The 17,497-nt window shown below is 40.6% G+C and overlaps 1 protein-coding gene across 8 annotated transcripts in view; it reads right to left on the bottom strand.

The window, feature by feature from the left end:
• Window positions 1-17,497, bottom strand: part of ncor1 (nuclear receptor corepressor 1) — a 111,180-nt gene that overhangs the window by 57,934 nt on the left and 35,749 nt on the right. For all 8 annotated transcript variants that reach the window (XM_020485501.2, XM_031826656.1, XM_031826655.1 and 5 more), the window contains exons 7-12: window positions 14,603-14,659; window positions 13,169-13,221; window positions 10,980-11,046; window positions 5,883-6,055; window positions 2,647-2,737; window positions 1,979-2,157 (exon numbers count right to left, since the gene is read on the bottom strand). In XM_020485501.2, the coding sequence (XP_020341090.1) occupies window positions 1,979-2,157; window positions 2,647-2,737; window positions 5,883-6,055; window positions 10,980-11,046; window positions 13,169-13,221; window positions 14,603-14,659 (620 nt within the window). The remainder of the gene's footprint in view (window positions 1-1,978; window positions 2,158-2,646; window positions 2,738-5,882; window positions 6,056-10,979; window positions 11,047-13,168; window positions 13,222-14,602; window positions 14,660-17,497) is intronic.

Here is a 17,497-nt window from a genome sequence, read left to right on the forward strand (position 1 = left end):
CACCAGCTCTGCCAGGAGGAATGGGCCAAAATTCACCCAAGTTAGTGTGTGAAGCTTGTGGAAGACTACCCAAAACATTTGACCCAAGTTAAACAATTTAAAGGCAATGCTACCAAATACTAATTGAGTGTATGTAAACTTCTGACCCACTGGGAATGTGATGAAAGAAATAAAAGCTGAAATAAATCATTATCTCAACTATTATTCTCACATTTCACATTCTTAAAATAAAAGTAGTGCTCCTAACTGACCTAAGACAGGGCATTTTTACTAGGAGTAAATGTCAGGAATTGAGAAAAACTGAGTTTACATACACCTTAGCCAAATATATTTAAACTTCAACTGTAATTATTCATACCCTTTGTAATGACACTCGAAATTGAGCTGAGGAGTATCCTTTGATCATCATTGAGATGTTTCTACAACTTGGAGTCCACCGATGGTAAATTCCATTGATTGGACATGATTTGGAAAGGCACACACCTGTGTATATAAGGACCCACATCATGGCAAAAACCAAGCCACTGTTGACAGCGCATGTCTGAGCAAAAACCAAGCCATGAGGTTGAAGGAATTGTCCGTAGAGCTCCGAGACAGGATTGTGTCGAGGTCAAATTTCTGCAGCATTGAAGGTCCCCAAGAAGACAGTGGCCACCATCATTCTTAAATGGAAGAAGTTGGGAACCACCAAGACTCCTCCTATAGCTGGCCGCCCAGCCAAACTGAGCAATTGGGGGAGAAGGACCTTGGTCAGGGAGCTGACCAAGAACCCAATGGTCACCCTGACAGAGATCTTTGTGGAGATGGGAGAACCTTCCAGAAGGATAACCATCTTTGCAGCACTCCACCAATCAGGCCTCTGTGGTAGAGTGCCCAGACGGAAGTCACGCCTCAGTAAAAGGCACATGACAGCCCGCTTGGAGTTTGCCAAAAGGCACCTAAAGACACTCAAGATTATGAGAAACAATATTTTCTGGTCTGATGAAACCAAGATTGAACTCTTTGGCCTGAAGGCCAAGTGTCACATCTTGAAGAAACCTGGCACCATCCCTATGGTGAAGCATGGTGGTGGCTGCCTGTGGGGATATTTTTCAGACCTCTTCAGACCAAAGGACCGATTTCCACTGGTCTTATGTCCATTGTTCGTGTTTCTTGGCCCAAGCAAGTCTCTTATTTTTATTGGTGTCCTTTAGTAGTGGTTTCTTTGCAGCAATTCAACCATGAAGGCCTGATTCACACAGTCTCCTCTGAACAGTTGATGTTGAGATGTGTCTGTTACTTGAACTCCGTGAAGAATTTATTTGGGCTGCAATCTGAGGTGCATTTAACTCTAACAAACTTATCCTCTGCAGCAGATGTAACTCTGGGTCTTCCTTTCCTGTGGCGGTCCTCGTGAGAGCCAGTTACATCATAGCGCTTGATGGTTTTCGTGACTGCACTTGAAGAAACTTTCAAAGTTCTTGAAATTGTCTTAAAGTAATGATGGACTGTCATTTCTCTTTGCTTATTTGAGCTGTTCTTGCCATATTATGGACTTGGTCTTCTGCCAAATAGGGCTATCTTCTGTATACCACTCCTACCTTGTCACAACACAACTGATTGGTTCAAACGCATTAAGGAGGGAAGAAGGCACACCTGTTAATTGAAATGCATTCCAGGTGACTACCTCATGAAGCTGGTTGAGAGAATGCCAAGAGTGTGCAATGCTGTCATCAAGGCAAAGGGTGGCTACTTCGAAGAATCTCAAATATAAAATATATTTAGAATTGTTTAACACTTTTTTGGTTACTACATGATTCCATATGTTTTATTTAATAGTTTTGATGTCTTCACTGTTATTATACAATGTAGAAAATAGTTTAAAAATAAAAGACCCTGGAATGAGTAGGTGTGTCCAAACTTTTGACTGGTACTGTAGGTAGGATGACAAGTAACTAAAAAAGGACTCTATAGACCTGTTAAGGACAACCAAACTCACTTTTCCTTGAAAATGGCCTTCTCCTGTTCGGTCCACACATTCATGAACTGCCGAGCCTTGTACATCTTCATTGGGTCGTCCATCAGGCCGTTCATGTTGATGAACCTGACTCGCCTCTGCTCTGTGTCGTACATCATGGGCGGGATGACGGACAGCTGTCTCATCTGCTTCTCGTTGTTCTATTGGACAAGAGGGAGGGGAGGGGTTTAGACATTACATTTGTTATCCTTGTTACAACTTGATTCAATGGCTGCATCCTGATTCTCAACCCTTCTCACCAAGTTTTATTAATTTAAAAGCATTGAGAGTTCTAACCCTTGTGAAATCCATTACAGGAAGTGTGCAACTGCACACTTCAGGAGAAGGGTGAAGAACAGGACGTAGCCAATGACGCTGCTACACTTCCTGAGAACTAGGGGAAGTGGTAATGTGTTTAGCGGTGTAACGTAACTATTCATAATTAGTAGCGTGTCTTGACCATCATGACATCAGTGTGGACTATGCCTTGAGGGGATTTTTGGGCAGTTGGTGGTGACAAACTCTTTGGGCATAATAATACTCAAACTTGGCAATGGTTCAGTGAAGAATGTTTACATTTGTGAAGTGTGTTCATTTCCACAAGAGCTATAACAGACAAACGGAGATGTTTCAAAGTTAACAGCACTCACCTCCTGTTCAGAAAGGCCGTCGATGATTTCAGAAATCTCATGCTCGCTTCTGGCGATGGTCGCAGACATTCCAGTTCCTCTCTGACCAACCCTAGTGGGAGAACAAAACACAAGGAAATTAAGAAACTACTGGAATCAAAATCACTGTTTAAAATACCAGATGAAATCTTGTTCAAAACCTCTATTATGCCCTCTTGCGCATCCTCCACATAATACTGGGTAGGTGCCATCCCATTGTCACATAGGGTGCCCCTCCCCCTTCTGTCACCTTTTCACTTCAAGGAAAAAAGGCTCAATAGAGCCGTATCAAACCGGTTTTCGGAGAAATCTGCAAACAAAGCTTGGAAAACATTAGGTCTGCTGACAAATTAAGTTTCTTTAGCATTCAGGAAGTTAACATCCTTCTCAACCACCTACCATTGACAGTGCATTCAGAAAGTATTTATACCCCTTGACTTATTCCACATTTTATTGTATTACAGCCTGATTCAAAATGTATTAAATAGTTTTTTCTCTTACCCATCTACACACAATACCCTATAATGGCATAGTGAAATCATGTTTTTAGAAAATTTTGCAAATGTATTAGAAATACACATTTGCATACGTATTCACACCCTAAAGTCTATACATGTTAGAATCACCTTTGGCAGCGATTACAGCTGTGAGTCTTTCTGGGTAAGTCTCTAAATCCTTGCACACATTGCAAGCCTTAATGCTCAAATCAGTTTTATTTTGGTCTACCGACTGTCCAAACAGCCGGTTACAAGTGACCAAATCAGATTTGGGTGAGTTCAGATAGAAGTAATTTGCTGACAAGGCTACGCTAGTTGTCATAGTAACGATGGGTGTGTGTGGAGTGGCGTAGGGTAAGAACACTTAAAACCTCAAAGGATAACATGAACCAACTTTCAAAACAAGTCCTTTTTGGATAGCCACAGGAGTCAACTAGCTAGCTAGTTAGTGAATGTGCAAGAAAGATCTACAGCTAATTTGTTTGTAAACAATTAACACGCTAGTTAGCTACCACATGTTCTTGTCAAACTGTCAACGGAGTAGCTAGCCAGCAAAAAGATATGCGGAATAAGTCTAAAAAAAACACTTGAGGGCAAATCAATCAGATTTGAACATTGACACAAGTCACATGACCAGGAATCATATTTGTATGTGAAACCACCTACGAAGGATTGAACTATTTGATTCCATGTGCTTTTTTGGCTGTTCAGAACTACAGGTAGATTTACAAATTCTAATCAGATATGCAAATAAATGGGATTAGAGCCCCTTCAAACTACCAATGTGAACAAGGCTTAAGAGCATTTCACACTTGGATAATACAATATTTGCACATTATTCCTTTTAAAAATTCTTTCAAGCTCTGCCAAGTTGGTTGTTGATCATTGCTAGACAGCCATTTTCAAGTGTTGCCATTGATCTAAGCCGATTTACAGTACCAGTCAAAAGTTGACACGCAGGCCTCCCGGGTGGCACAGTGGTTAAGGGCGCTGTACCACCAGAGACTCTGGGTTCGCGCCCAGGCTCTGTCGTAACCGGCCGCGACCGGGAGGTCCGTGGGGCGACGCACAATTGGCCTAGCGTCGTCCGGATTAGGGAGGGTTTGGCCGGTAGGGATATCCTTGTCTCATCGCGCACCAGCGACTCCTGTGGCGGGCCGGGCGCAGTGCACGCGTAACCAATGTTGCCAGGTGCACGGTGTTTCCTCCGACACATTGGTGCGGCTGGCTTCCGGGTTGGATGCGCGCTGTGTTAAGAAGCAGTGCGGCTTGGTCGGGTATCGGAGGACGTCTGCTTTTTAAAATTTAAACCATATACCAATAGGTTCCCTTCTTTGCAATGGAAAACCTCCCTGGTCTCTGTGTTTAAAATTCACTGCTCAACTGAGGGACCTTACAGATAAATGTATGTGTGGGGTACAGAGATGAGGTAATCCTTCAAAATCATGTTAAACAGTGTTATTGCTCGCAGAGACCATGCAACTTATTATGTGACTTGTTAAGCAAGCTTGCCAAAACAAAGGGGTTGAATACTTATTGACAAGACATTTCAGCTTTCATTTTTTATTCATTTGTAAAGATTTCTAAAAACATAATTCCAATTATGGGATATTGTGTGTAGGCCAGTGAAACAAAATCTTAATTTAATCAAGTTTTAATTCAGGCTGTGTGGGAAAAGTCAAGAGGTGTGAATACTTTATGAATGCACTGTAAAAAATGTAAATTATTTTTTTTAAGTTCAAATTTAAAGGAGAGTTTTACTAAAGACTTTGAAGTGGAAACTGAAAACCACAAGGACCAAAAATGAGTACAGATACTTCCTTAATGTTCTGAAGTATTTTCAAGGGTGGTTTATTACTTAATGTGCAATTGTGCAGCTGGGGAAACAATGGCCCCATTGTTTTTAGTTTGTTTTCCTTACCACTAAACAAAAGGCAAAAAGTGATCATTAATCAAATTAAACAGTCAACATGTTGTGACTAAAGGTAATTGCTTGACTGAAATCATTCAAACTAGGGGGAAATGACTTTATACTTGAATGTCAATGTCTCTTCTCTTGCCTGTAGAAAAATACTTTTAAAAGGGGATACAATGAACTTTTAAATCTGGAATGTTTGGCATCATGAATCAGCCTTCCATGACACATCCTGCCCCTAATGTTGACTCTTTACAGCTACAATGATAGCCTCCAAAATATGAGAACAATCCTCAAAAGGAAATAGTCTAAAATACACAACAGGGACATTGGGGTACAAATAAATGGGTAAGAAATCAGCTACACCTTTTTGGCTAATCATTACTTTCACTGCCTGGTCTAGTACTAGCAGTCTGAACTAGCATCCCTGACCTGCCTTGCTAGAAGATTTCAGAGAAATACCCACGCCTGTGTGCCAGGAACAGCCAGACACTAGCTGGACTGACCCCTGACACAGCCAGCTGATCTGCCTGCAGCACACCACCTAGCATGCATCTCAATAGTGCAAAGAGGCATCCTCTCCTTGTTTCCTTTCCATCATTCTGCACTGATCTAAAAGAAACTGGACAGGTGATAGCAACTTCTTACAGTACGAGGCATTGATTGTATTGCTTTCACCTGTCCTGTGTTTTCAGTAGGAGGGGATCCTTGCCAATGCATTTTGAGGAGGATGCGAGGAGAGAAGACACAAGCAATCGATGGAAGACTTTCGAGATTTATCCTAGTTTCCCATTCCCTCAATTTACCTCTGGAAGCGCTCCTGCTGCTCTCTCTGCTTGCGTATTTCGGGGAACTGTCTCTCGTAGTACTCCCTGGTGCGGCTATCCTTGGCCTTGCGACGCGGGTTGTTCTCCATCCGCTCCACCTTCTTCTCCCACGCCTCCATCAGCTGGTCGTAGCGCTGGCAGATGTTCTGTTCCTGAACCACACAATACGGGTTTGTGAAAGGGGATCTGGATGTTGAGGTACAACATGATGACAACGACCTAATTCTAACCTTACCCATGGCTCTCCTGACCTACATCTGTAAGCAAATGGATAAGTAGAATGTATCCAAAATCACAAATCTTGTGCGGATGATACCCTGTCCCATTTGCCATTATTTCACCACGCCTCTCAAAAATAATTCTGGCCACAACGGTGAAATCCAGAGAGTTCCATTGGCAATCTTGGACTTAAAATGTGAGATGTTTGAGATGGAACATTACAGCATTTACAAATTATGGACATAAACCAGAGAGAAAAAAGAGAGGACTAGAATATATGGCGAGAGTCTCATACAGGGAGGACAATACAGCCTTGTTTCCACTCTCGACTAGCAAGGGCCAAACAATCCACCTTCCTCTTGGCAGGCGGCCATGCAGCGCACTCTGCTGCCATTGTTCAGAGTCATAAAGGTCTGTCTGACCCTGCCTGGAAGCAGCCTGCTAAAAGTAGCACTCACCGAACCATAACCACCTACCATCATCATTTACAAAAAAATGTATAACGTTTCCACATGGGGTGATTAGACTAGACAATATTTAGCATGCTAGCTGATCCCGAATACTTCGTCATTGCGCAAATGCTAGTTAGCATTGGCTCACGAAACCAATTCGAACTTGTCTCATTCTGGACATAGAGGCATAAAAATGGTATCCATGAAACACAGGAGACATTATTTTACTGTAATAGAGAAGGAGTTAACCTTCTTAACGACACCCTTTTTATGTTTCAACTCCTCAATGTGCGCAGAGCAGACACTAGTAAAACAGGAGTAGCCTATCAAAGAACATTGATTTTGGAAATGTAATGATCAGTTTGTCGTACGCTGCATTAAGGTACCAAGTACAACTAGCAGCATATTAGCCACAGAAACTGTCTAGTTTTATACATCTGCAATAAGCATAAAACACAACTACAGTTGAAGTTAACATACACTTAGGTTGGAGTCATTAAAACTCGTTTCTCAACCACTCCACAAATTTCTTGTTAACAAAACTATAGTTCTGGCAAGTCAGTTAGGACTTCTACTTTGCGCATGACAAGTAATTTCTCCAACAATTGTTTACAGGTTATTCCACTTATAATTCACTGTATCACAATTCCAAGTGGGTCAGAAGTTTACATACACTAAGTTGACTGTGCCTTTGAACAGCTTGGAAAATTCCAGAAAATGATGTCATGGCTTTAGAAGCTTCTGATTGACATAATTTGAGTCAATTGGAGGAGTACCTGTGGATGTATTTCAAGGCCAACCTTCAAACTCAGTGCCTCTTCGCTTGACATCATGGGAAAATCAAAAAGCCAAGACCTCAGAAAAAAAATTGTAGACCTCCACAAGTCTGGTTCATCCTTGGAAGCAATTTCCAAACGCCTGAAGGTACCACGTTCATCTGTACAAACAATAGTAAGCAAGTATAAACACCATGGGACCACACTCTCGACTAGCAAGGGCCAAACAGTCCAGCCAGTCTCCTAGAGATGAACATACTTTAGTGCGAAAAGTGCAAATCAATCCTAGAACAGCAGCAAAAGACCTTGTGAAGATGCTGGATGAAACAGGTACAAAAGTATCTATATCCACAGTAAAACGAGTCCTATATCGACGTAACCTGAAAGGTCACTCAGCAAAGAAGAAGCCACTGCTCCAAAACCACCACAAAAAAAGCCAGACTACGGTTTGGAACTGAATGGGTTTTCCAAATGGACAATGACCCCAAGTATACTTCCAAAGTTGTGGCAAAATGGCTTAAGGACAACAAAGTCAATTTATTGCAGTGGCCATCACAAAGCCCTGACCTCAATCCTATAGAAAATATGTGGGCAGAACTGAAAACCGTGTGCGAGCAAGGAGGCCTACAAACCTGACTCAGTTACACCAGCTCTGCCAGGAGGAATGGGCCAAAATTCACCCAACCTATTGTGGGAGGATGTGGAAGGCTACCCGAAACATTTGAACCAAGTTAAACAATTTAAAGGCAATGCTACCAAATACTAACTGATTGTATGTAAACTTCTGACCCACTGGGAATGTGATAAAAGAAATAAAAGCTGAAATAAATCATTCTCGCTACTATTATTCTGACATTTCATATTCTTAAAACAAAGTGGTGATCCTAACTGACCTAAGACAGGGAATCGTTACTAGGATTAAATGTCAAGAATTGTGAAAAACTGAGTTTAAATGTATTTGGCTACGGTGTATGTGAACTTCCGACTTCAAATGTATATAAGTATTTGGCCACTAGTTCTCATTCTGAGAGATAAGGTAGGCCACTTAATTTCAACATCTGAACAAAGTGTACAGGCAAGCATGCTGATCAAACAGTTGGGAGACAGGCAGGCGTGTTCATAACAATTCAAATCTGCTCTACCTTGTTAGTTAGCAAACAGATCTAAGTTGGCTAAACTTGAATTATAAAGATTAGGTGGCTACTCACTAGCATGTGGGCTTGTGCTTGAGAGACTGTTTATGAGACCTGTCTTAATTTCCTATTAATGCCTGCTACAGGAAGTTAGTCATTATTAGTGGATGTGGATTTGGCATGATTCTGGTTAATTTTGTAACAAAAAGGGCATTTTTCATTGACATACTTGAAAGCCACGTCCTGAATTAATTTGATTATTGATGACTGTTTGAAATGCAGTGTATTTGACCTTTAATTGTACACCGAAGCTTATTTAGAGATACGTTTTAAAAATTTTTAGATACTGTATATAATGTGAAACGCCCATATGATTTTTAGGTGTATCGCCCAGCCCTAGGAGATTAACTGTTTGAACAGTTAAAGTTACTAGGGATGACCCTAATTAGTCGACTGGGAGATTGTTTGGTCGACAGAGTTTTTGTTGTTGTTGAGTAGTAACAAATCTAAAAATATATCTTAATTTTAATGGCACACGAGACACCTGTCTTATTCGTGTCCATCTCTAATCCATTGCAGAGGCATTGCAGAGGCCGCGGGGATGGCACAGTCCAAAAAGAAGGGGTGTGTGGCTAAAATGCACAATGGACGTCTCTCTCCAGAATGCGATCTCGGATGCCAATTTGTGCACATTCATTGTTGATTGTTAGTGTTTATCAATTCCCTATTACATATCACCAGTAGTACATTTACCATTCATTTCTATCATTTCTAATCTACATGTTTGTTTGGTTGCGATAACTTCTGTTAATTCGTTCAATATATTATTCCAGTCTTTTATCATTCTCATTTTTGGAGTGGACACTGTTTGCAGAGTGCACAACCTATGCTACACTTGTGAGTAACATGTTTTGGTTAATTTCATTGCCTTTTTGTGTTTTTTCAGTCTTTTGTTTGGAGCACTCCTGTCAATATTGAGTTTGGACGCGCACCTGATTACGCATAGAAGTAGGCCTATAGGCTGCCTGGCCTGCGAGCAAATGTAGGCATATAAATGTGCCTATTTGGGGATCTGATAATATTTCTGATTGGCTTTAATGCACCACCACTAATGAGCTGTGGATCTTCTGAAAGTAATGTTTTCTTCTCCTCAAACAGCAAGCAAACTAAGTCTGTTTTTACATCCATTGAGAATGACAATAGTTCCTTAATGTATTTTTTAAAATCTTTCCAGCTCTCCCCATTTAGATAACCACTCAGCGTGAAAGGGAAAAACGTCATGCTTTGTTACAGTGGAAACGTCATAAAATAGGCCTACCTGATTACTTCGATTCCCTTGCGCAAATAGCCTACAGCTGTGTCTGTCCCGAGCTCACCAGTGCGGGAGACTGAGGGCCCGGAATATTTTATAAAATGTTGCAAGTTTGCTAGCTTAAGCTTCGGGCTGGACCCAAGTTAACAGTTGATAAAATGTTTCAAGTTCGTTGCAGACAGACCATTCGTAGGCAATGTGATTTATAGGATATCTATTTTCATAAGGACATTTTCTACCTGCAGGCTACCATGTTTTATATTTGTTGGCTTTACTGGTTATTTTTACATAGTTGGCAATGGCAATAGAAGTAAATTAAATTTGCATCACTTTCATTTCGACTTGGATAGAATTTTGATAAACCACATGACAAATGATTGAGATACGAAGAAGTTATTATAAATTAAATGAAACTGTTCCACGAAAATGTGCATATGATAACCACTAACTGGCACACAGATCGGTAGAAATGGTAAGATAAATTTCCATTCCAACTGAGAAAGGTTACCGGTAACTTCGGGAGAGAAACGGCAGAATCTTAAAAAGTGAGTAAGAGCAGGTCAGGTTAAGTTTTTTTTTTCTTTCTAGTTATCTTGATCTTTGACTCCCTCGAGTCATTTGTGTCATATTTCATCAAGCAAAGTGCTTAAAGCATCAGAGAACCTCAATGTATATATAGTTGATTTTATTCAAAACACATAAGGTGTGTCTATATATGGAAAAATACACATTCAAAAATTTAGATCAATCAAATAGTCGAAAGAATAGAGGACTTTCGGTGGACCAAGATTTTATTTTGTCGGGGACAGTCCAAAGTGTTAGAAACATGTCAAACAATCAATTATGAAAACAATAAGTGGGCATATAAATTCAAGCCACCTATTGCTTTCAAATTCAATTGGTGCCAGAAGACATTAAAATGACACCAAATTGAGGAATGTGATGCAGTTTAACATACAGTACATGCATTGAGTAAAAGAGCTTGCTATTGGGTTAAACTATCAAATTATTATTGTCCATGGTCAGTTTGGGTCATCTCTATGAGAGCACAGCATGTCGGTCAGTCTGTCCGTGAGGCTGTGTGTGTGTCTGTGTATGAGTCTCTGTATTTGGGTTATAGCATCCAGCGCATGCCTTGAAGTTTCCTTCCCTTGCAGCCCTTAACAGCAGGGAGAGAGACTTACCCTTTGTTTACGAGCATGGTTCCTTCTCTTGAAAAACAGAATCAGCTTCTTCCTCATCACTTGATTACTGGGAGAGAGAGAAAAACGGTTTGCTCAGTGAGGTGTGCGCCAAACTAGGTCCTATAGGGACTAAAGGTCGACCGGTTAAATCGGCCCGGACGATTAATTAGGGCCGATTTTCAAGTTTTCATAACAATCGGTAAACGGCATTTTTGGACGCCGATTACATTGCACTCCACGAGAAGTCTGCGTGGCAGGCTGACCTCCTGTTACGCAAGTGCAGCAAGGAGCCATGGTAAGTTGCTGGCTAGCGTTAAAAACTCATCTTTTTTCTATCTTAACATAATCACTAGTTAACTACAATTGGTTGATGATATTACTAGTTTTAACTAGCTTGTCCTGCGTTGCAAATAATCAATGCAGGGCCTGTTAATTTATCATTGAATCACAGCCTACTTCGCCAATTTCTTAAAATCAATACACAAGTATATATTTTTAAACCTGCATATTTAGTTTAAATAAATTAATGTTAGCAGGCAATATTAACTAGGGAAATTGTGTCACTTCACTTGCATTCTATGCAAGCAGAGTCAGGGTGCAACAGTTTGGGCCGCCTGGGTCGTTGTGAACCGTGTGAAGACCATTTCTTCCTAACAAAGACCGTAATTAATTTGCCAGAATTTTACATGATTATGACATAACATTGAAAGTTGTGTAATGTAACAGCAATATTTAGACTTATGGATGCCACCCGTTCGATAAAATACGGAACGGTTCCGTATTTCACTGAAAGAATAAACGTTTTGTTTTCGAAATTATCGTTTCCGGATTTGACCATATTAATGACCTACGGGTCGTATTTCTGTGTGTTTATTAATATTATAATTAAGTCTATGATTTGATCATTGATAGAGCAGTCTGACTGAGCAGTGGTAGGCAGCAGCAGGCTCATAAGCATTCATTCAAACAGCACTTTTCAGCATTTGCCAGAAGCTCTTTACAATTTTTGAAGCACAGAGCTGTTTATGACTTCAAGCCTATCAACTCCCGAGATTAGGCTGGCAATACTGAAGTGCCTATAAGAATATCCAAAAGTCAAAGGTATATGAAATACAAATGGTATAGAGAGAAAGAGTCCTAATAATAACTACCACCTTAAACTTCTTACCTGGGAATATTGAAGACTCATGTTAAAAGGAACCACCAGCTTTCATATGTTCTAATGTTCTGAGCAAGGAACTTAAACGTTAGCTTTTTTACATGGCACATATTGCACTTTTACTTTCTTCTCCAACACTGTGTTTTTGCATTATTTAAACCAAATTGAACATGTTTCATTATTTTCTTGAGACTAAATAGATTTTTATTTAAGTTAATTGTTATTATTACAAATATATAAAAATTGTCCGATTAAATCGGTATCGGCTTTTTTTTGGTCCTCCAATAAATCGGTATTAGCGTTAAAAACATAATGGGTCAACCTCTAATAGGGACACTACTATTGCTGCTAACACTACAACAACAAAAGGATCCTGTAGGAAATACCATGGAAGGACTAAACAGTTAAACAAGATAACGTGCACAACACATGCCTATTTAACTCTACATACAGAAACAATATAATCTGCCTTCCACCTCTCCATTAATATGAGTAATTAGAGAAGGAGGGACCTTTGGCTACTGGACAATGAAAGAAAGTTGAAAAACAATAGAACATGATAGAAATAGGCTAATTATGTAGCCTATATGTTCTAAAAATGCATAGTCTCCCCAGCTCAATGCAAAGTGGTGTGTGACACACAGCAACCTGCCTAGTTGCCTGTGAACTTGAATGGCGAATGGAAGCAAGCATCAATTACCAGTTGAGAAAAAGTAGCACTTTATAAAATCATGGCCATTGAAAATGTTTTTAAAACGCGATTGCATTTAGAGTTGTTGTGCAACAATTAGGCTTCTGAAAGCACATATTTCATCCAGCAGCAACGAACGAGCCAGCTAAAGCTCATACGCTACGTCGACTGGTATTCGCAACGGGATTTTTTTCCCTTCTTCCGGACAATTGTCCGGCGCCAATTTTATTTATCGGCTTTCCATAATTACTTTTGGGTGCCAAAAGCCGGCTATCTGAAACCCTGACACACATGCTTCTATATATACTGTACACGCAAGAAACAAAGGTGCATACTCACGTCTTTATGTTGTCATGGTATACTTTAGTATCCGACGGCTGGTTATAAAGGGGCTAAGAAAAAAAGGGGGGAAAGAAATCAGTCTATAAGTAATGACTTAAGTAATTAGCTACAAGCATTGTAATAGCTAATAATTCATTGCTACTATATGCAGTTCTCGAAGAACCTTAACACTGCATTCGAAATTATTCAGACCCCTTCACTTCTACCACTTTCAGCCTTATTCTAAAACGGATTGAAATGTTTTTCCCCTTTAATCTACACACAATGCCCCATAATAGCAAAGCAAAAACTGTTTTTTATTTTTCTATGTATTAAAAATAAAAACTGAAATAAAATATTTACATAAGTATTCAGACCCTTTACTCGCCAGCGACTATAGCCTCGAGTCTTCCTGGGTATGACGTTACAAGCTTGGCACTCCTGTATTTGGGGAGTTTCTCCCATTCTTCTCTGCAGATCCTCTCAAGCTCTGTCAGGTTGGATTGGGAGCATCACTGCACAGCTATTTTCAGGTCTCTCCAGAGATGTTAGATCGGGTTCAAGTACGGGCTCTGGCTGGGCCACTCAAGGACATTCAGAGACTTGTCCCAAAGCCACTCCTGCGTTGTCCTGCCTGTGTGCATAGGGTCGTTGTCCTATTGGAAGGTGAACCATTGCCCCAATCTGAAGTCCTGAGCGCTCTGGAGCAGGTTTTCATCTGTACTGCTTAGTATATCTTTCTCTCAATTCTGACTGGTCTCCCAGTCTGTGCCGCCTAAAAACATCCCCACAGAATGATCCTGCCACCACTTGTTTGTTTCTCATGGTCTAAGTCCTTTAGGCAAACTCCAAGAGGGCTTCATGTGCCTTTTACTGGAGTGGCAGCCGTCTGGCCACTCTACCAAAAATGCCTGATTGGTGGAGTGCTGTAGAGATGGGAGAACAGATCTGGAGCTCTGTCAAAGTGAGCATCGGGGTCTTGGTCACAACCAAGACCGAGGCGCAATCCTGTCTGAGAGCGTTAAGGACAATTCCTTCGATCTCATGGATTGGTTTTTGGTCAGTCAGTTGACTGACTGGGACCTTATATAGACAGATGTGTGCCTTTCCAAATCATGTCCAATCAATTGAATTTACCACATGTGGACAACAATCAAGTTGTAGAAACATCACAAGGATGATCAATGGAAACAGGATGCCCTTCTGCTCAATTTTGATTATCATAGCAAAGGGTCTGAATACTTACGTAAATAAGGTATTTGTTTTATATTTTTTATAAATTAGAAAACATTTCTAAAAACCTGTTTTCACCTTGTCATTATTAGGTATTGTATGTAGATTGAGGAGGGGGGGGAAATCTGGAAAAAGTGAAGGGGTCTGAATACTTTCCGAACGCACTGTATCTAGGAAACAATAATCATTCAACCATTCAGAATACCCCCAACCACCTACCAGTTCAACCTTGGGACCAAGACCTTCAAATATCTTATGGGCCTCTTCAGCTTTTTTCTGGCAAAAAAAAAAAGACAATATAATGACAGTTAGTACAGATCAAAATAGAATAAACCTTTTACTCAAAGTAGTAGTCCTTGGTGACTGAACATACAATGTGGGCTGCAGGCTCTGTGGTTCCATTTGTTCAATTACAGCTGCAATATCTATTGACAGCGTAGGACAACTATTTGGACACAATAATTTGCTAAATATATATATTTTTCCCCTCAACCATGCACAATTGTATGTTTTTTTTTTTTCCATTTCTTTTTCCTCAGCACACACACAAACATGAAAAAGCAGCATGTATGTACAGTTGAAGACGGAAGTTTAAATACACCTTAGCCAAATAAAATCAGTTTCACAATTCCTGACATTTAATCATAGTAAAAATTCCCTGTCTTAGGTCAGTTAGGATCACCACTTTATTTTAAAAATGTGAAATGTCAGAATAATAGTTGAGACAATGATTTATTTCAGCTTAAATTTCTTACGTCACATTCCCAATGTGATGTTAGCTACATACACTCAATTAGTATTTGGTAGCATTGCCTTTAAATTGTTTAACTTGGGTCAAACGTTTAGGGTAGCCTTCCACAACCTTCCCACAAAAAGTTGGGTGAATTTTGGCCCATTCCTCCTGGCAGAGCTGGTGTAACCGAGTCAGGTTTGCAGACCTCCTTGCTCGCACATGCTTTTCAGATCCGCCCGCAAATGTTCTATAGGATTGAGGTCAGGGCTTTCTGATGGCCACTCCAATACCCTGACTTTGTTGTTCTTAAGCCATTTTGCCACAACTTTGGAAGTATGCTTGGGGTCAATGTCCATTTGGAAGACCCATTTGCAACCAAGCTTTCACTTCCTGACTGATGTCTTGAGATGTTGCTTCAATATATACATTTAAATGTTCCTCTCTTATGATGCCATCTATTTTGTGAAGTGCACCAGTCTCTCCTGCAGCAAAGCACTCCCACAACTTGATGCTGCCACCCCAGTACTTCACGGTTGGGATGGTGTTCTTCGGCTTGCAAGCCTCCTCCTTTTTCCTCCAAAGATAATGATGGTCATTACGGCCAAACAGTTCTATTTTTGTTTCATCAGACCAGAGGACAGTTCTCCAAAAAGTATGATCTTTGTCCCCATGTGCAGTTGAAAACCGTAGTCTGGCTTTTTTATGGCGGTTTGGAGCAGTGGCTTCTTCCTTGCTGAGCGGCCTTTCAGGTTACGTCGATATAGGACTCATTTTACTGTGAATATAGATACTTTTGTACCCGTTTCCTCCAGCATCTTCACAGGGTCTTTTGCTGCTGTTCTGGGATTGATTTGCACTTTTCACACCAAGGTACGTTCATCTCTAGGAGACAGAACGCCTCCTTCCTGAGCGGTATGACGGCTGCGTGGTCCCAGAGTGTTTATACTTGAGTACTGTTTGGTCAGATGAACGTGGTACCTTCAGGAGTTTGGAAATTGCTCCCAAGGATGAACCAGACTTGTGGAGGTCTACAATTTTTTTCCTGAGATCCTGGCTGATTTCTTTTGGTTTTCCCATCATGTCAAGCAAAGAGGCACTGGGTTTGAAGGTAGGCCTTGATATACATCCACAGGTACACCTCCAATTGACTCAATTGTGTAAATTAGCCTATCAGAAGCTTCTAAAGCCATGACATAATTTTCTGGAATTTTCCAAGCTGTTTAAAAGGCCCAGTCAACTTAGTGTAAGTAAACTTCTGACCCACTGGAATTGTGATACAGTGAATAAGTGAAATAATCTGTCTGTAAACAATTTCTGGAAAAATTACTTGTGTCATGCACAAAGTAGATGTCCTAACCGACTTGCCAAAACCACAGTTTGTTGACAAGAATTTTGTGGAGTGATTGAAAAATGAGTTTTAATGACTCCAACCTAAGTGTACTTAAACGTCCGACTTCAACTGTATGTATGTATACAAAGTAGGGATCTATGAAAAAAAAAAAATCAAGTGTCTGAAGTCTGAAAATACAGCGTCTCTTTCCCAGGCAGCACTGTGTGGTGAATCTGCCTGCCCAAAAGAGGAAAGCCAACGGAGATTATTGCCAGGCAAGGTTATTACATTGACACTTTAGTCATTCAGCAAACACTCGTACCCAGAGCGACATACAGGAACAATTAGGGTGAAGTGCCTTGCTCAAGGGCACATCAACATATTTTCCACCTAATCAGCTCTGGGATTCAAACCAGCAACCTTTCGGTTACTGGCCCAAAGATCATAACCACTAGGCTACCTGGCGCCCAACAAGTTTCAATAAGAAGCTCAAACAGATGAGGAAGAGCGACCAAACAAAAGGCTCTGGTGTATGTTATCTTCCATGTATCTCCAAACTATTTTACACAACTAATAGTAATGTGTCTGTGTTTAAGCTTTTGTCCAGATTATGCATGAAAAATGTATAAACTGCAGTTGTTTGAAGAGGAGACAATACAAAGCCAAAATTATCTTCTGGTATAGAATAATTAATATACCTTGGCACTAGTGACAGATCTCTTGTATCTACGCAGTAAAAAAAAATCATAAAAACAAAATGACACACACACATACATCTTTTCATAAATACTCTGCCCAGAAACTGCTGTGGCATATAACCAAGGCCACAGGGGGAATGTTCTACGTGGCTCTCCTCTCACAGTCTGGGCTGAGGAGAGGCTTTCCCGCTAAAAGGGTTAATGGCTGGCTGAGAAGGATGCAGGCGGTCTTGCGAGAACACAGACATGAACTAGTTACACACACACACACACACACACACACACACACACACACACACACAGTCCCACCTTCCCTTTCCCTGTGCTAAAACACACATACACTACCGTTCAAA

Source organism: Oncorhynchus kisutch, linkage group LG6 (genome assembly GCF_002021735.2).
Source record: "Oncorhynchus kisutch isolate 150728-3 linkage group LG6, Okis_V2, whole genome shotgun sequence".
In the NCBI taxonomy this organism is placed as follows: Eukaryota; Metazoa; Chordata; class Actinopteri; order Salmoniformes; family Salmonidae; genus Oncorhynchus; species Oncorhynchus kisutch.